This window comes from Notothenia rossii, assembly GCF_949606895.1.
Source record: "Notothenia rossii genome assembly, chromosome: 5".
NCBI lineage: Eukaryota > Metazoa > Chordata > Actinopteri > Perciformes > Nototheniidae > Notothenia > Notothenia rossii.
The window spans coordinates 67573358-67593296 of NC_136903.1; the positions used below are offsets into that span (position 1 = coordinate 67573358).

At 38.9% G+C, this 19939-nt stretch overlaps 1 protein-coding gene across 1 annotated transcript; it reads left to right on the forward strand.

Moving 5' to 3' along the window:
• Positions 1 to 7811: 7811 nt before the first annotated feature.
• cyp24a1 (cytochrome P450, family 24, subfamily A, polypeptide 1) lies at positions 7812 to 16233 on the forward strand. Its single transcript, XM_079684293.1, has 12 exons — positions 7812 to 8196; positions 8288 to 8478; positions 8571 to 8664; positions 8749 to 8842; positions 9314 to 9405; positions 9754 to 9865; positions 11392 to 11537; positions 12048 to 12214; positions 13347 to 13425; positions 13724 to 13921; positions 14052 to 14163; positions 15016 to 16233. The coding sequence occupies exons 1-11, from the start codon at positions 7939 to 7941 to the stop codon at positions 14160 to 14162; spliced, it is 1542 nt and encodes a 513-aa protein (XP_079540419.1). The 5' UTR covers positions 7812 to 7938; the 3' UTR covers position 14163; positions 15016 to 16233.
• The last annotated feature ends 3706 nt before the right edge of the window (positions 16234 to 19939 follow it).

Below are 19939 nucleotides of genomic sequence, written 5' to 3' on the forward strand. Positions count from 1 at the left end.
CAGTTTGTGCAACCTGCACAAACTCGGGCTCACCATGATTAAAAATGGTGAAATGCAATGTAACATTACCAAAAAAATACCAGCTCACTCAATCACAACCGCTCAAACCAACTACAAACTACTACCGCGGATTGGGCAGAGAAGGAGTCCGAGAAAGTTGCTCCCCCATGTGACGTAATATGACGCGTTTGACGTATGACGTTAAAAAAAAGCAGTTTTTAGTAGCAGAGCTCAAAACGGCTCCTTTCCCTCTGAATTCCTGCCCTTATGTCTTGTAAAACATATCAAATCCTGCATTAACATTTTTAATTGTAATTTTCAGGCAAGGTTAAGCATAAATGTAGTAAAAAAAAAAAAGCCCTGCAAGTTGCTCTTTAAGCTCAAAAACAATAAAGAAAAGATAATGGTGTTATAGTCCCATATTAAACAATTGTTCAAAGTGAGTCAAGGCTGGACACATGACGTGTGTACTTCAATAACATTTAAATGAACAATAACAGTTTCCTTACTTAATTTTTCTTCCCTTTTGGTTTTAAATACACCAGGAAGAAATAGTTTCCATAATCCATGTGTTAATTTTGTTTTCATACTGAACATAATTCGTTTTTCTTTTTTATAACAACTGGTTTATTAAATAAATCTACTGGACAAATCAATTATTTTAGACTCTTTAATTGTAATAACACTGGTACAGTTTAATAACTTACTGGTGCCAAGTTTAAGGACTCATCTCAACGGAACAAATACTGTAGTTTGATGAGCCTTTATAGGTTCATTGTTTTGCTCAGTGATAATAAGGGCCAGCTGAAAGATAGCCTCTTTGGTAAATAACCACCATGAAGCGCAATTAAGGCACTTTAAGGCACATTTTTTGTCATGCAAACATCTCTGTGTTCTGCCTTGCACAGGTTCCTCTGAATGCCCACCAGCAGGCGGGCTGACAGGACTTCGGTGCATGATGACATCCAGCAAAGAACTGCTGTTTATAGTGATAAGATAACAGAGGCAGGGCGATGAGTTGACGGGGCCATGAGGGGTACGCTGTATCTGAGGGTCAAACTTTGACAAATTTACCTCTGAGGCTCAGGTCAGAAGGGAGGTCAAAGTGTACCAGAGTGTGCGAACGATATAATCAACAAGTTGATGTGGGGCCATGGCAGCGATGGTGATGTAACAACTACAGAGATCAATATGAATATTTTGTATATGTTTGATTACTTATTTTCAATATACCTGAATGTGTAGCACTCTTTGAAAGCAAATCTTACTTTGCTGAATGGATCATATTGTTGACCAGATGACCAGATAGCAAACTCCAAACAAGAGTGCTTCATAGTAACCATTGACCTCGTCAAATGCTACTGCACTTGGTGCACTCCTTCAGTATCTGGACTTTAAATTCTAATTCTACAGACGATCACAGCTGTTGACTGTTGAGAATAGGGCAGCACATATTGTCAGTGAGTGTCTTCAGCTGCATGTCAAATCACAATACCAGCTATCTTTAGTCAGATATTCGTGGTTCCCTCAAGGGGCGTCTTTGGAGGCAGCCTTATTGTTGCCTCCAAAGAGAACCTTTTTCTCACGTATTAAAATGTCATACAAACTTCTTATTACACACTCAATCAGTCCTGCAAACTGCCTCGTTTGCCATAGTTAGTCGTTATTTTATCCAACCGCTAATTATTTTTAAAAGTCTGGCTTGCATGCCACCTTTTTACTGTCTGGAGAGCCACAATGCATTGTGGGGCAGCTGAGTCCAGTAAAATCATGTACCATGGATATATAAAGAGAACTGGACACTGTTCATTCCTACTGTATGAAAGTTGCTCAGTAGCGCATGAACCGAAAACTGTGTAGTTTATTTAGCTAAAAAAAATGACATCACGGACTGACATGGCCACCATTTGGCCACTACAGTCATTCCAGAAATCTGCTTCAATGGACGTCGCACTTTCCTTGGAGCTTTGTTAGTACGCTAGCTATTTTGCATAAGAGTCCGCAGCCAAGCTAGCAGCTCTGTCAGGCTGTTCTAAGGGCAAAAACGTGCTCTGAGCTAAATGCCAATGTTCAAATGTTTTCTCAATAAATGCTTACATGCAGGTTATGATTACTCGGTTCAACATTTAGTGTGTTAGCATGCAACGTTTACTAATGTGTACTGAACACAGCTGACGCTAGTGGGAGCCTAATTCGTTTTTAAAGTATTTGTATGTATTAAAGGTTTGAATGTATTTCTGAAAACACAAGCAACCATGAGGTAAGTCAAAATGACCAGAGCATGGAAAAAACGTTTTTCTCAATGTGGCCATTTCATATTTATTTTTCCAGTTTCCAAATTAAAGGGGTTTTGCGGTGTTCTGTTCCTCTAATTACGACTTGGACCCCCTCAAAAAAGCGATAGAGATAACAAATTGGTGTTTATCCTATATCCTTCTTACCTGTAGTCTGGCTTTAATGTTAAAATGTATTTCCATTTCTGGAAGAATCTTGTTAAATGATTTCAGAAACCCCCAATGTGGACCATACCATTTCGCCTTGGCGTTAGCTGGATGTCCTGTCTTACTGCCTCACTCTTTTTTGCGTCATGCATTCCAATGGAGACGCTGTCGCTTAATGTAAGTTGCTTCCTATCTATCAATTTTATTACATTATCAAATTACAATTTTACTTGAATTGTAATTTCAGACATATTGTTAAGCGGGCAAGATACTATAAAAGTTGTAGGCTTTAGTTTACTGAAGCATGCAACGTTGTGCTCGGTTCGCTTTATTCGCCGCAGATACAATTGACAGTCATGGTATAATAGGCACTCTTGATAAAGACAATATATCGATCTAAGTATTCATGATGTTTTGATGACTTGTTAGAGTTAAGGTAACACTTTATGGTAAGGGTACATGAATCATCATGAATTCATGCATGAAAAAGCATGAATTCATTCATAGTACTTCATGAACTATCAGTAATGTACGAGGATTAATAGTATCTGATGCATGACTTAATGCAGGAGCAATACCTTAATTAATGCATCAACTAAGGTATCTCAATCATTGTTACGTGCTGCAGTTGGTGTGTGTGTGTGTGTGTGTGTGTCTCTCTCTCCCTGATTGTCTCCAGGTGCAGCCTCTCCCCCAGGTGCTCCCAATCCCCAATCAGGGCCTCCTTAAAGGACCTGAGGAAGGCTGCAGTGGCCCCTCTCCTTCTCCTCTGGCTGCATGTGTGCAGCATGTCTCTGTGTGAGGCCTGTGTTTTTGTGGATTGTTAGGAGATGTGCTCCAGTTTACCTTTTTGTGTGTTGTTTAATTTAGTCACTTTCTTTTAGAAGAAAGTTGTTCTTAGTTACTTTAAGTTTGTTTTGCAAATTGGCTGGTGAGCCTCTTTTATTTTCTATTAATTAAAGCATCACTTTGTGGCTTCAGCAGTCAGTTTCCTCTCCTCTTTCTCTCGCCCGGTTGTTTTTGTGTTTTGTTACTTCCCTTTGTACCCATAGTTTAGGAGGGAACGTAACAATCATCATGACTTCTGAGTTATTAATGATGTTCATGTCTTCTTCATATAGATCTGCAGTTAAAGTGACAGGCCAAAAAACTGACCAGTCACAGCAATTCCAAGTGTTGTAATCATAATTAACTAAGCTTTATTTTGTCATTACTTCATCATGTTTGTGCCCCTTCAAGCAAAGTGGTGACCCGGTCTGTCGGTCACAGCAGTGCATGTTTTCTGTATTGTAAAGTGTTGTAATCATGATTAACTACAAATCAATAATTTGGCACCTTACTGTAGGGGAAACTAAACTGAGAAACTTTTGAAAGAACATCTGCAGTTATAGAATGGACTTACTGGCTTGGAAACAGGCATAAGAAAGGACCTCTTGTCGTTTACTGAAAGACATTTGGGTCATGTTTCCCTGAACCACCAAGAGCTCACTGACTTCAGATATGAAGAAGATGGACGTTTCAAGATAGCCCCTGTTCGTGCCTCACATCTATTATCATTACATATGAGTCAGGTGTTTTTTCTGAAAGATTTTTCTGTCACTTTAACTGCAGATCTATATGAAGAAGACATGAACATCATTGATAACTCAAAAGTCATGATGATTGAAATACCTTAGTTCAGAATCAGAATACCTTTATTAGTCCCACAGAGGGGAAATTTGCAGCGTTACAGCAGGAAAGAGCCACATACAGCTTAGTGTTGCTTGATGCATTAATTAAGGTATTGTTCCTGCATTAAGTCATGCATGAGATATTATTAATCCTTGTACATTACTGATAGTTCATGAAGTACTACATGAATGAATTCATGCTTTTTCATGCATTAAGTCATGCATGAATTCATGATGATTCATGTACCCTTACCATAAAGTGTTACCCAAAGACCTTCGTTAACTGTACTCTCCTAGTGAACTCTGCATGCTCACGAAGCAGCAATCCACCCCACTCACCCCTGCCTCAACTGACTGTTCCCTTAAAAGGAATGATACACTCAAAAAAAATCACTGCTTCTCAATATATGGGGGAACAACCATGGTTTTTGTTTATAGGAAACATTTTACTGCGGCACATTTTTAACCCTACATTTATGACTTTGCTTTTGCCTTTTGACATTCCACTTTCCAAGAAACAACCCTGTGGCCTCTCTACTCCAACACTTTCCATTCCTTCATCTTGTTGCTGTCAGAATAGGGAGGCCCTTCTCCATCCAGGGAATCCTGACCCAGATACTGAGGCAACAGCAAACTCAGTGTGTAGAGTTCAGCAAGTTCACAGAGATCTCCTTCCTTACCGGCTCCAGCCCTTCGACATCATCTCTATCATTACGAATGACCTACTTTCTCGACCTAGAGTCAATAATCTATAGGCATTTGTGAGTCCCATCAAATAGATAAAACTCTTTGTTTGTCAGTTTCAGAAATCTTTATGTTTCATCATATTAACACTGGCTCGATTTCAAGAATTCTAATGCTCAATCAAGGCCAATCAAATGTGCAACGAATCGAGACGCATTGAAAAGCTGTGAATGACAATTTGTGAAACAGGGAGCCAGGAAGTATTTTGCCTTCTCTGTCGACACAATTTAGAAGCTTTTCTGTCAACTCTGAGAGCCTCTGTGCTGCACGGGGAGCTGGTGTGATGTGGGGCAAAACAGGCTGTCAGGAGGCAGAGGACATGGCGGTGCAAGGCGCTCCTCGTGTAACATTCCTGCTCTGGTGTAAATATTTGTCATTCTTAGTGTAAGGGTGGGCTTTGGGTAATGGGGCACCTCACATTCTAGGTCAGGCGTTAAATGACCACTTACATGACTGTACGGAGCATTTTCATCTCTACTATGGATCCAGACTAATCTCCTCCTCTGTGGCCTCCACATTATTTCTTTAGCATGGTGGTCTTCTCGTGTATGAATGTGCATCTTTGTGTGCATGCTTGCCTGTGATTCTCCTTCGCACTTGCCAGCACCCCTATGTAACACACGGAGCAGTTTGAACCCCAATCCATGAACTCACTGACCTGTCAGTCACTTTGGACAGTTTGAGTCATCAGGTTTGCCTGCACTGTGTGCTGATGACTCCACTGCTGCCTGAGAAGGTCAGCTATCTCGGTTTATCACTTATCTGTCTGCCTGCTGAAGTCCTCCCTACAAACACTAACTGATTTCAGTATAAGAATCAGAAAGAAAGAATCGCAAGAGTATTCAGGGTGATATCTGCAAGACAAGGTCAGAAATAAGCACTTCAATGGGAGGCTTTTGGTCAATTCATGAGGCTTCAATTAACTTTAAACAAATTATCCACCCAGCATTAAGTGAACTAGATATCTAGCACTAAAGAGGTTAATCTGACAAAGAAAATCAGTGTAACATTTGTTTTGATCTTTCTTATTTCATGCTTGAGACGCACAATAATAATTTGATAATAATTTTACTTAAATTACTAAAAATGTTTGCTCCGTTATGTGCAGTCAAGGTATACAGGTATAGGACATAAAGAGGTTTTATTGTTGTTTTATTTTATATTTTCTAAAGCCGTAAGGCAGAGGTGTATCTCATCTGGGTTTTGTCTGGGTTTTATGTGAGGCTTTATGCATGCATTTAATTATGGTGTCTATGTTCCATGAACGAGTACATTCAGTCGCTTTATTGTGTTCCTGTTTCTTTACGCTCACCAGACTAGATTTAAATAAACAAAAACTGTTAAATAAATGTAGTTTACCGTGCAATACATTTATGATTTATGTTGTAAGTTCTTATAATCTAATGCATCCAGACTGAAGCTCATATGACTGAAAGATAATCACTGACTATTTAGATGAACACATAGCACAAACATTCATCCTCCATATCATTTATTGTGAAACATATTTCAGTCACTTATTTTTCAGGAGGTCAGAGGAGGATATTGTGCAGGACTGTTTGCCCACAAAAGAACATGAGGAGAAAACATGTTTTCTCTTTGACTTGCACCCTGCGCAGTGCCAGCTGTTAGCTGGATGCCAATGTTACCTTGTGTTGAAGGTAAAGCCTTGCTCAACAACCCGCAGATCACGCTTTGTTCTGTTTGAGTAATAAAACTGGAGTGAACTCACAGAATGTTCTAACCTGATCCCATTATTCCACAAATAAAAGTAATCTTTTCTCAAATTGAATATTATTATTTCCCTTGGTCTTTAAGTTATAACATTTAACAAAGTGGTTGTGTTTTTGGTTCTATTTGTTGCTGTTTTTGTCTGTTTGTCAGCAAAAATATACTTGATTCTTCTGTGAAATTTGGAGGAAGGGCCAAGGAAAACAGCAGCTTTTTTTTTTTTTCATGCTTTTCACACGACACATTTTCAAACGACACTTTTCACACGACACACGTTTTCTTAGTGAATCATCTGTCTGTTTATTTGCAAATGGGCCAGAAAATACATCTATTTTGCGATGATTTTGTCTTTCGATCCTCATGGTTAAAGTAACAACATACCTTTATCAGGTACTACAAAGCCCTCTAATCAATACTTTTTATGCTGTTTGTGAAATCCGTACAAAACAGCAAGGAAGTCACTGTTTGGATTAAACAAACAAAATTATGTGTGCTTGTGTGTGTGTGTGTGTGTGTGTGTGTGTGTGTGTGTGTGTGTGTGTGTGTGTGTGTGCAGGCATTGGGAGCAGGGAGACAAAAAGGTTGTTTAAGCACTTTGTGCAGGAGGACGCTATATAAATAACATGTATTATTATTATTATTATTATCTAGCTGATATCAAAAAGCTGATACTATAGCTTTCGTTTGTGTCAGAAATAGACTTTCAATTGAAGACTTTGCAGTGTAGAAACTGTTGGAAACCCCACACTTGTTTTTAATATTATAGGATGCAATAGGAAACTTATGTAATGACTTTCAGATGTGACATTTTCCAGACTCAAAACAACTTCTACTCCAACTTTTTTATAAATAATATTAATAGTATGATTGAATAATATATGGACGATTATTTGACACGGAACACACACTCCAAAACACAACAAAAGCAAACACACACATAACCCATGCTGCAATCTGTCAAATATTTGCCCACGGTCCAGAAGTGTGGCCGTAGTATTTGCTCTGCCAAAGTTTCGATTCCTCCACTCTGTAACACGGTTCAAGCGAACCACGTCACCTCCGATGTTGCCTGTTTGTTTATTTATAAAGCGAGGGGGGGCATGGGGGGGGGGGGGGGGGGGGGGGACTTCCTCGGTCTATCAGGGGTCATGCGGCCCTCCCAACGTGGATAAATGAAAGGTGGGCTCGATGTTGGACCGGCCTCTGATTGGTTCAGTGCATGGCAGGAATACACACTCTCAGGGTATATATAGTGCGGTAAGGTGTGATACTTCCAAGAAACGAGAAACCTCCAAGATTATAAAGAAGAGCTACAGTTGAACATTTAAAGAGAAATAACAATCGATTTGAGGATGAGGGCTCAAATCCAAAAAGTTCCTCAGATTGTTGAGTTCCTGAAAAAGAAGTCTGTCGGACTACAGCACTTCAAGCCCACATCCTCAGTGTGCGTGCTGGAGGAGAAGGATGCTGTGGAGGCTGTGCGCTGCCCTCACGCTGCCTCCAGGGCGCACAGCCTGGACGCGATCCCGGGACCTACCAAGTGGCCGTTCGTCGGCAGCATGTTCGAACTGCATCGGAAAGGAGGTCTGAACAGGCAACACGAGGCACTGGTACAGTAAAACTAACAACTTGACAACATATTTTCTACAATAATTGCGCGTTTTTAAACGCCATGTTGACTCATTTAAAAATATATTTCAGGTTGATTATCATAAGCAATATGGGAAGATTTTCCGGATGAAGCTGGGCTTTTTTGATTCGGTGAACATCGGCTCACCTTGCCTGCTGGAGTCGCTTTACAGGAAGGAGGGCAAGTACCCGCAGAGACTGGAGATCAAACCGTGGACAGCATACAGAGATCTGAGAGACGAGGCGTACGGACTGCTCCTTCTGTAAGTACACTTTTCATTTCTTCATATAGAAATGTGTCCGTAAATTGTCGGATTAAAGTGCGCAAAGGTTTTAAAGCTGTTTGTGTTTGCAGGGAGGGGAAAGACTGGCAGAGGGTCAGGAGCGTTTTCCAGCAGAAACTCATGAAACCCACAGAGGTAGTGAAGCTTGACCGCAAAATAAATGAGGTAAGAGGCTTTAAATACCATAATGTGTATTTTATATGTGTTTATATGATCGATGACTGACGGCTTGTGTCTGTAAATGTACAGGTGTTGATGGACTTCATGGGGAGAATTGGAAAAATAAACGTCAATGGAAGGATTAAAGACCTTTACTTCGAGCTAAACAAATGGTCGTTTGAGAGTAAGTTATACTTTTCTTACTAAATATTTTTTATCATCAGTTATTTGGTGCTTATAATTGTCTCGATCCTATGATTAGTATATACAATCTGTAAAAAAAAATAGCAGAAGAAAATGGTTAAAAGTGTCTTTAAATGTCCAAAAATGTTAAGCGTGCTTTCACATAAGTAAAGATAACAATCTTCACTTAAGCACAAGGAACATGATTGAAAATAATTAATGTAGCCTATAAAACATTTTTTAATCAGCTTTACAGCTCTTTATGTTGTTTGCCCATATTTTAAGAATGCATGCTAAAATAGTTTTATACATAAGCCATGCTATTTTCATTACCTCTATCTTTGAAAAACAAATGTAGGCTATATGACAAAGTTGTATGTAGTTTGAAATATTTAATTGAAAACCCTTCCTGATTCTACATTCAGCTCAGGTTCTAAATCTTACTTGTTTGTAACTTTTCTTCATCGTTCAGCCATCTGCCTCGTCCTCTACGACAACAGATTTGGTCTCTTGAAGAAGGAAGTCAACGAGGAGGCTATGAACTTCATCACTGCCGTGAAAACAGTGAGTTCTCCTGTTGTCTGTTCCTGCAGGGTGTACTTTAGGAGAGGACACCTCTGATACTCTGAGGTGCAGAAACAGCGTAGTTCATCAGGTTCACCTCACACACAGGTCAGCCAGTTTCTGACAGAAACAGCGTAGTTCATCAGGTTCACCTCACACACAGGTCAGACAGTTTCTAACTGTATTTACTGGGATTGATTTACCTTGGCAATCCGATATCAGGAATTGATACAGGCAAAGAGGTCTCACTCACGGGGGAAAGAAGAAACAACCCTGATTAAGATTGCATCAACGTCTTTTGAGTGAGTGGACGATGATTGGATTTAACGCCTCTGTGTTTCTCTGTAGATGATGAGCACGTTTGGCATGATGATGGTCACACCGGTGAAGCTCCACAAGAGCCTCAACACCAAAAGATGGCAGGTCCACACCAAAGCATGGGACCGCATCTTCAGCACAGGTACGCACAGTGGTGAAGAAAGAATTCAGATCCTTTAATTAGTTAAAAGTACTAATTCTACACTGTACAAATACTCCATAGAAAGTAAAAGTCCTGCTTTGAGAATTGTACCTTTGTCAAGGTAAATTCAATCAGGGAAATGTACTTAAAGTGTTAAAAGTAAAACTAGTCCCTTACATCAAATGTAAAAAAAATAAAAGAAAGAACATCTTTGCATTTGAAAGGCTGGAACTGTAAAATGTTTTTCACAAAACAAAATACAATTTTTTATTGTTCCAGCTGTACTTAAATGCAATAAGTTCTTCATATGATTTGTGTGTAAAGTAAGTAATTAAAAATTTAAATTTAGTGCATTAAACAATGTTATATTTTCTTTTGAGATATAGTGTAGTAGAGGTATAAAATAGAGAGAAATTACTCAGGTAGAGTCCAAGTGGCTTACATTTGTACTTAACTTGATATAAACTACTTAGTCACTGCCACTTGGTACACACACATGAATACTATACACTACGCAATCACACAAACACTCAGATTTCTTAAAGTAGTATTTCAGTTTGATTTCACTGCTGCAAGACAGTTTGATCTTGTTTCCCGTCAGAGGATGGATAGAGGAACAGAGGGAATTTGAGCTTAGTGTCTCACTGTTTATGTGCACTTGGAACTCTTTGCAGCCACAGTCGTAGTAAACCGCATGACCTGAGAGGACGAAACCAGCCAAATAGTTGTAGTAGCAGGTGGAGGGAGGGCAGGGCGGGGAGGGAGAAGGTGATGCCGGTAGTGCTGTTTATTTGAATGTGACGACTTCTCACACACATAAAGACACTTTCCCGACATTTGGTAGCTACAATAAACTACCCAGGGGAAAAAAACACTTCTGGGCTGTGCGAGATCAAGTGAGGTCAATTTTCTTTTAGTGTTTTAGTAAAAACAAACTGTCAGTCAGACTTTAAGTACATTTGTTTTTGTGTCATGTTATTTGCCCAGCACTTATATGCTCATGTGTCTCATGGACAGTCAGGAATCGTAGAAGAACAAAAATAGAAAGACATCATATGGATCCGACCTAGGCTCCTAAAAGCAGACATTTGATTTCACACGTCACACATTCTGACACGCTCACATAGAGTGTAATGCATGAAACCTTAAGTGGACAGTTATATCCCAAAGAAAAATACATATGTGGACATGACTTCGTCCTGAAAGATTGCAACAAAGGTGGGACATGTCACTGCAATCATATTAGCTGATCTTTGAAATAGGACAAAAACTTCCCTTTAGACCTTAAAAATAACATTTCTTGTCAAGAAAAAAGGAAAACTGAAGATATTCTTAAAATGATGTAAAGCAGAGAAAAGAAGCAATTCCTCAAGTCAATCTGATTAATGATGAATCAGAAACTGTTTCAGCTCTCGTTGTTAGCTATACAAGTATCAAGGTCATCACACTCATCACCATTGAACAAATGCAAGATTAAGTTAAATGAGAGTATGATTACATATTTTCGTTGTTTTGTGTTTCCTCAGCCAAAGTCTACATCGACAGGAGGCTGAAGAACAACTCCGCCAGAGCTCCTGAGGACCTGATCGGCGACATCTTACACCAAAGCAATCTCTCTAAGAAGGAGCTGTACGCCGCCATCACAGAGCTGCAGATCGGAGGAGTGGAGACGGTGAGCAACAAAGACACACTTAACTTTAGGAATAGTTTGGTAAAATACGCGTTGAATCACCTTTTTGCTGAGAGTTAGATGTGAAGTTCGATATTAGAGATAAGACAGGTATCAATCTTCTCTTATTTCTCTCAGCAAGAAAGACATTTAACCTAATTCTCCATACTGTCAACATATCTCTGCCTATTACTGCTTTTGGTTTATTACACCTTATACTCTTAAAGAAAATAGCTGTATATTTATCACTTAGCTTAACCTTTTGAACGTTTTACCTTTCGCCTGTTTTCCTTCCTGGAGGGAAAGGGTGAAAAAAACTGTTCAGCCTCAAAAACAAACAGGTGCTGCAGTTACAGTGCTTAAAAAGAGCAAAGTAAATGTGTTGTGGATGTAACTGAGGAGCCTTTGAACATTCCTCAGCTCCCTCCAGGACCCCACTGAGGAATGCACTTAGAGTAGCTGTCTCACTTAGTGACATCTCTGCCTCTCTCTCCGTCTGTTTATGTTTCTCAGACTGCCAACGCTATGCTGTGGGCTATTTTCAACCTGTCACGTAACCCAGGTGCCCAGAGGAAGTTGTTCGAGGAGATCAGAGAGGTGGTGGCTCCCGACCAGGACCCGTGTGGCGAGCACATCAAGAACATGCCATACCTCAAGGCCTGCCTCAAAGAGTCCATGAGGTACAGCAACAAGAGGGTCATGTTGGGGGGAGTAAAACAGCAACATGAAGCTCCTGATGATTCTACAGCTACATTATGGGATTGAAATAGCAGGCCATGAACTGCAGTGACTTCTAAAAGCAGTCCAAGTAGTGTCATGGAGGCCTATTTTTTCAGACACAATAATTACTCCTATTACAGTATTTTTTTGAGCAGCAATGGGAATATATGCAGATATTAATATATCTTTAATAATACACATAGGATAATATCATACGAAAAATCCTGGTTTAGTTAAAACAGACTTTCTTTCCAACTCCCTATACTTCCTCCCCAAATAAAGATGCAAAACTCACATTAAGTAAAGTGTATAGGGAATTTGACTGATACTGTTATTCATTTATAATGTGATATTGATATTTTTGATAATACATTTATATTATAACATATACATATAATTATGTACATCTGATATTGTGACAGGCCTAATGGGATAAATCATGATGGAGATCTTGATACAAAATGTTAAAGTTGTTGAAATTGTGATACGATATGACAGACACACAAGCAATGCAGCACAGTTAAAACACACAACTATAGAAGATCATACGAGATATAACATTCTGCACACACCGAGGGGAAACAGCTCAAGTTTAAAATAGTTAGAGCTGCATGTAACGTGACATAATATCCACAGATAAATCGGGTCCGATCGGGCATGCAGGCTGCATCACGGTTTCCCTCAGTACCACGGAGATTAAGAGGCGAAACTCTCACACATGACTGCCTCAAAAACATACTGGGGCATGACCAGCCTCAGGCAGGCATCCAAGCCTAAACCTTGCGGTCACGTTCAAGTCTCTTCCTAACCCCCCCAGAAGCCTCATTTCTTCTCATGCAGTTACAAATTGCCAAACATGTAATTTAAGGCTAATGCCAGAACCGCAGCACACAGGGATGTGCTGAGATTTAATCTGCAGTCAGGGATCATATACATTATATGATCCCTGACTGCAGATTAAATCTCAGCACATCCCGCACTGTGAAAACCATTTAGAGAAGTTTAGCTCTCGTTAAACAGCTTACATATGTGTGTCATGCTACACCAGCGTCACTGAGACTGTATTCCCATGCATTTTTTTTTCTCTTCCAGGTTATCACCATCAGTCCCGTTCACCAGCAGGACTATGGACAAAGACACTGTGTTGGGAGATTATGCTATTCCCAAAGGGGTAAGTGGCTTAGTTCTTGTTACCATACACTTGACAGGAGGAGTTTACATTTCACTCTCCTCGTGTACTGTACAAAGTCTAAATGGAGAATATGCAACTTAACTAACTGCATGGTAGATTTAAAGTAACAAGGTATTTATTCTACTTTATTTATATCAACTTTGCTATCCATTTTATTTATCTTTAATTGATTTAGTAAAAATGTTCTTGACCTTTGCTCTAACATTGTACAGTTCTGATTTAGCAAGCCTATAATACAATATCTATAAATAATTGGTATATTTTTCATCTGTTACAGACAATTGTAATGATAAACAGCCACGCAATGGGCACAAACGAGGAATACTTTGAGGAAGGGAAGCGGTTCAAACCTGAGCGCTGGCTGCGGGAGAACAACAACATCCACCCCTTCGCCCACATCCCCTTCGGCATCGGGAAGAGGATGTGCATCGGCAGGCGGCTCGCAGAGCTGCAGCTACAGCTGGCCATGTGCTGGGTAAGATAAAGCTCAGTTCAGGCCACAGTCTGTTTCACTGCAGACTGTTTTTTTTGGTTTTGTATCCATGTCTCTTTTTATCCAAGTTTTCATCTACTAATCAAATCAAACTCTTGTTTCTTTCGTATAGTTGGTCAAAGAATATGAGATTGTGGCAACAGATAATGAGCCACTCAACGTGATCCACTCAGGAGTTTTGGTTCCCGAAAGAGAACTTCCTGTTGCCTTCATCAAGAGATAATGTGAGTAGATCTCTCTACCTTGATCTCCATCTGTCTAAACCATTTATTTGGTATTTTAGTAAATATGCTGATTATCTTTTGTTACCAAGAGTTAGATGAGACAATTGATAACACTCTTAAAACTGTCTTTTAAACATGAAGCTACAGCCAGTTAGCATAGCTTAGCACAAAGTCAGGAACGTGCTGTATATAAGGGACAAGTTTGCCTTCAGGGCTTTCTGCCCAAATCTGATCAAGATCTTTTCTTACCATCCTTAGTTTTATTACCTAAACCTTTGGTGGTTTCTGTCAGAAAGCACTGAAAGAAACTTTGTTTCATGTACACTTGAAACCTCAGTTTGTCAAATAAAGCACCTCTTACACTCAATAATTAAGACACCAGATCTCTTTCTGATAATCTGATCCAAAATCCGATGTGTGCATGTAAATGAAATCCCAAAGTTTCCTCCAGATGGAGTTTCTTCTCATCACTAAGTAATACTCGCACTTCTATTGGCTAGCGCTCCAACACATTGTAAGTGATAGGCTAAGGGGTGGGACATTTCTAAGCGCTTGATCAATCACAACGGAGCTGGGCAGCTAACCAGTCAGTGCAGACTGGGCTCTGGTTTCAGACAGAGGGTAAAAAGAGGTGCTGCAGCACAGGCAGGATGAGAAATATAAAGACCTCTTTGAACATTAAAGCATGTAAACATGTCACAGTAGAGACAAAATACAAATATGAACCTGAAAATTACCATAATGAGCTTTAAACTCTGGTATGTATGTGATATTTTCTCAATAACTGTAAATGGACTCAAACTTTGGGGTATTCACACATCATTAAATATTTATTTTCCTCTCTGCCCTCAGGCTCCATATTCAACTCGTGTGGACGTAGTGACAGGAAAATGATACCTCTGTTGCCATGGCACTGATGATCCAGTGACTCCCTGTATAGATGAGAGTAACAAATGCGTCACTTCCGGGCAAAAATAACGGCTCCGCCCACTTTTGGGGGAAACCAATGCTGTCAGTTGAAGTTTTTGCCAATCCGATCAGAAATGTAAGAAAACCGGAGATTTTGGGATATTCAAAGAGCCCGATTCTAATGGCCAGACAGGCAAACAATTGCATTAAGCCATTAGAAATAGACGATCGGGCTCGATATATGGTTAAATATAGCAGTAGGCTATCGATTTTCATAGATGAGAGTAACATCTACGTCACTTTACGGCCCGCCCACTTTTGGGGGAAACAACGGCTGTCATTTGAATGGCGATCGAGCCTGAAGCCACAGAGATCTTCTGTTACTGTCCTTTCTTCTTAGAGGAAGTACAGAAACACGTAACTCTGGATTTGTTTTAATGTTTGAGGTGCAATAAACGACACAGCAGCTTTTTGGCATGATAAAACTATTATGTTTCGCCTTACTCATGAGAGTAACAGCTGAAGAAATTACAGCCTCGCCTACTGATTTTAATTTAATCATATATCAAGACCGATTGTCGATTACCAATGAACGAATGTAATTGTTTGCCTGACTGGCCATCGTAATCGAGCTCTTAGAAGATCCAAAAATCCACTGTTTTCAAAAAAAATTTATCGGATGAGCAAAAACTTCAGAATTTGTATTGACCGCCATTCAAATGACAGCGTTGTTTTCAAAATTGGGCGGGGCCGTAATTTTTGCCCGAAAGTGACATAGGTGTTACTCTCATCTATTGCTGCCCTGTAAATAGAAACGAAAGACACAGAAATTATTATAAATGTAATCATGCCATACATACCTCAAACTTATTTAAAACAATTACTTGTGACTGATGATGACTGACCAAAATACAATGTTTGTACAAATGAAATGTTGTACCAAGCAGCTGTGTATGTAAATGTATAACTATTACTTTTCCTTGTTTAATAACTTATATATATATATATATATCGCCTATATACATTTAAATAAATATATATAGATCACTTTGTTTATTTTTCATTGTGTATATAACGTACTATTATGATATTGTAATATTGTACATTGTTTTATGTAGAGACATATTTTGTTCACTGAAATAAAATACATAAATGTTACAACCTGTGTTTATTTTGGTGCATTGCAAAGACTTGGTTGGCGATTAGACTTTTTACAGCTTGAGTACAGAGCTAAATAAATATGTACAATTTTTCACATCAAATAAATCTAAATCCTTTTCAGATAAAGAACCAAAGTTTGATTAAATACCTTCAAAGGACGTTTAACGGTCACATGTGGTTAGCGTAATGTTTTTCTGTGTAGCTTCTTGTGACTCTTAAAATGAAGACATGTCTGCTGGTGACCAAGTTCTGGCCTCAATGTGGACAAATTGTGAGTTTAAGATTTTCAGGCATGAAAATCTTAAGTGTGCAGGAGTTGACATTAAAAGTGTCTTTCTTATCTTTTTCTTTAACACTGGAATAAAAAGTTTACTTCACATAAGGTAATTTTCCTAAATGGTTAGACTTCTTTTTTTTTAATGTGATGAAAATCTGGTGGTAAAACAATAATTTAAAATAATTTTCCACTTAAATAAACTTGTTACATATGATAAAAAACGTTTTATAAACAAGCATGTGTCTTGAAACCAGAAAAAAGGCAAGACAAGTTTGACTTCCTTTTATATTGAAAGATTTATCTTTTGAAATAAATAAGTGATGAGTTTTCTAACCTTTTCATAAAACAGTCACCATGAACTTTTGGAATATGACAATATAAAAACACAATGGTTGTATTGATATTAAATATAAACAAATGTAACATAATAAAATAACATTATAAAGATAACAGTGTTCTCTCCCTTGCACTAAGATGTTTTCAACATTTCTACATAGGAATAGATTACTCATCTGGAATTCTCCTTACCTCAAAGGGTCCAGCTCTGTCTCAATGTCTGTTATTTTGTCATTAAACAGATACACAATCTAAATATTCCCGAAAATGTTTGATGCAGGCCGAAATGTCTTAACAAAATATGAACATACAATAATAATAAAAACAATTGAATTAATTATATTCTTATCCTATCGACATCGACGACTTTTTAAACACCACATTTTAAATAAAGTTTGATTTTGTATGAAGCAACACATCTGACAATTCGTTAAAGAATACCAGGCAACAATTTCTCAAGCTAATAGACAGATATTTGTACTGGATGGACATGTTTAGGAACTCTTAAACTTCAAAATCTAATTCAGTATGGCTTAATCTTGGAGATAGATTATCAGGTTGTATATCCTCTGTACACACAAACTAGCCTCAGGCAACATAACTGACATTGTTCTTGGCAAAATAAACAGGCTGCCTTTTATAAAAATACCAGTGCTGGTAATTAAAGTGTAGCATTGGAACGGTGCAGATCCTCCGCCGTCTCCATGTTTACTTAAATGACTTCCAACATGGCTGACATAAGGTGAAGTAAGGTGAGGTTGGTGGAGGTGAATTGAGGTGGGGTTAAATGAGGAGAGGTGAATTAAGGTGAAGGGTAGCATGCTCACAACACTAAAGGTACTGTTTAAAAACACATACCAACTGTAAAGGTGCTTCTATTCAAAACATGTAAAATCCCATTCTCTCATAAAGAATAACAGCTTGCCTTCAGGTGTACTCCCTAGAATAAGGGTTACCAAGGTTAACAAACAAATAAACTTGGTCTTTCCAACTTTACAATACCGGTAAAGCATCAATTAATTGTTTAGTATATTAAGTTGAATAATGTACCATTACATCACACCATTTAACTGCTAACATCTGGGACACCGTCTACTTAAAAGACATCATATAAGGAGTACTGCACGCTCACTCTTAAATCACCAAAGGCCTGAAACTCAGATTATTGAAATGGCTTTTATGACAGTATGTTTTTTAATATATTTGAAAGAGCTAAACTTAATGTAAAAGTGTAGTATGTTTATTTGCCTCTGTTAATGGATATGATAAACTCAAAGGAAATAAAGAAGACTGAATAAATGTCGACCTTTCTTAACAAAACAAGGGTTAGGAGTTGGTGCTTCATCACATTGGAAAACAAATGTTGAGTCTCAAATGACGTAGACATGTGGAGTTGAAAATCTATGCCAACACCAATTTGTGTACAATTAGTGTTTATTTCACCAAATCGGTTGTGCTATTATGGCCCTCGTCTGGTGAATGGGGGATGATGATATGGGATTATGGTTGTTTTTTTATTGTTTTTGAATTGCCTGTGGACTGCCGTGTGACAAAAAATTCAATAAATAACTACTGACAGTGCTAATCACTGAACCCAAATTGAGACATTGTTTCTAAGATATATTCAATATTTACCTGAACTACCCAATTGTGTATAAATGAAATAGTTGGTATAAATTAACTTCAATCAGCTATAATATTAAAATACCTCTTATGCAGCAACGATAGTGTATGTCTACTTTAACTGGGGTTTGACATCACATATACCAAACTGTAGAGACTTCTAGAAAGGTCTCATGAACTTCCCCACTCAATCTATCAAGACCCGAGCAGTTCTACCAGAAGTCAAGGGTAAAGGCACAGGCCGGCGCATACCGCCAATGGCATTCCCCCACCATATGAACTCTGACCCCTGGAGTGTAAAAGTGAAGAGGCACAACGTGACTACGTAAATGCACTCTCCTGAAACAGTTGGAAACAAGGTGAAAAGTAAAACGTGAGAGACAGGAATATGCACTCCAAAGTGCTTTCCCTGTCGACTCGGGTGACCATTAAGACCAAGCGTAAAGAACAGCGGTCAGCAGGCCCCACGTTTAAGGAATTTATTCATTTGAATCCTAATTTTACATAACATTTTGAATATATATTTTTATTTATTTTCTAGATCTTGATTCATTTTTTTGACACATCATCAGTTGTGGACCTCGGGATCATCGAGTGTTTCGGCCATTATCACAAGACACTCTCCCCCCAGGAGGGCCCTGTCGGGGTGATCAAATCCTTTTGTATCTGTGTGTATCTTTGACAATTGGAGTTAACCATGTTTGTCAAAATTAGGAATTTATTCTTCTATTTAAAGAAACCTAAGTTTCAAGATAAATGCCTGTGTCCCATACAACGCACGACTCCAGGACTGCTGTTATTCCTTGCTTTTTTAAGGTTAGATCCATACTCAAGGACTTAAGTTTAGGCACATAGAATGCACTTTCATACTTTATCACTATTTTAAGGTTAGATACATATAATCAAGGACTTAAGTTTAGGCACACAGAATTGCACTTTCATAAAAACTACAACCATATTTTAGGACTTAGGTTTAGGAGAGAAGAGGGAAATAAGAAGAAGGAGGAGGAGAAGAGTCAAAGTCAACTTGGCATCAGAGAAACCAGGCTATCCGAAGGCACAGGCTGGGTTAGGTTTTAAGAAAGGTCTCATGAACTTCCCCACTCAATCTATCAAGACCCGAGCAGTTCTACTAGAAGTCCAAGGTAAATGCACGGGCCGGCACATACCGCCAATGGAATTCCCTCGCCATATGACCTTTGACCCTCAGAAAGTAAAAGTGAAGAGGCACAACGTGACTACGTAAATGCACTCTCCTAAAATAGTTTGAGAAAAAGGGTATGAAAATAAGTAGGAATATCGGAAACCGAGATAGAGAGCACGACAACCTATCTCTTCGTCAGATGCACTCCCCCGCCTGTCTAAGCGACTCGGTACCCCATCACCCTCTATAAGGCCATGAGCCCACAGAGGGAAACGGGGGGAAGAAGAGGGGAAAAGTTCCAGTAGTCAAAGCCAACTCGGCATGAG

What these genes read in the sequence shown, in the direction of transcription:
- cyp24a1 (XM_079684293.1), top strand. Translation starts at nt 7,939, where the DNA reads ATGAGGGCTCAAATCCAAAAAGTTCCTCAGATTGTTGAGTTCCTGAAA. An exon ending in ACAGGCAACACGAGGCACTG is followed by an intron (nt 8,197 to 8,287) that starts GTACAGTAAAAC and finishes AATATATTTCAG; the next exon opens with GTTGATTATCATAAGCAATA. An exon ending in TTGACCGCAAAATAAATGAG is followed by an intron (nt 8,665 to 8,748) that starts GTAAGAGGCTTT and finishes GTAAATGTACAG; the next exon opens with GTGTTGATGGACTTCATGGG.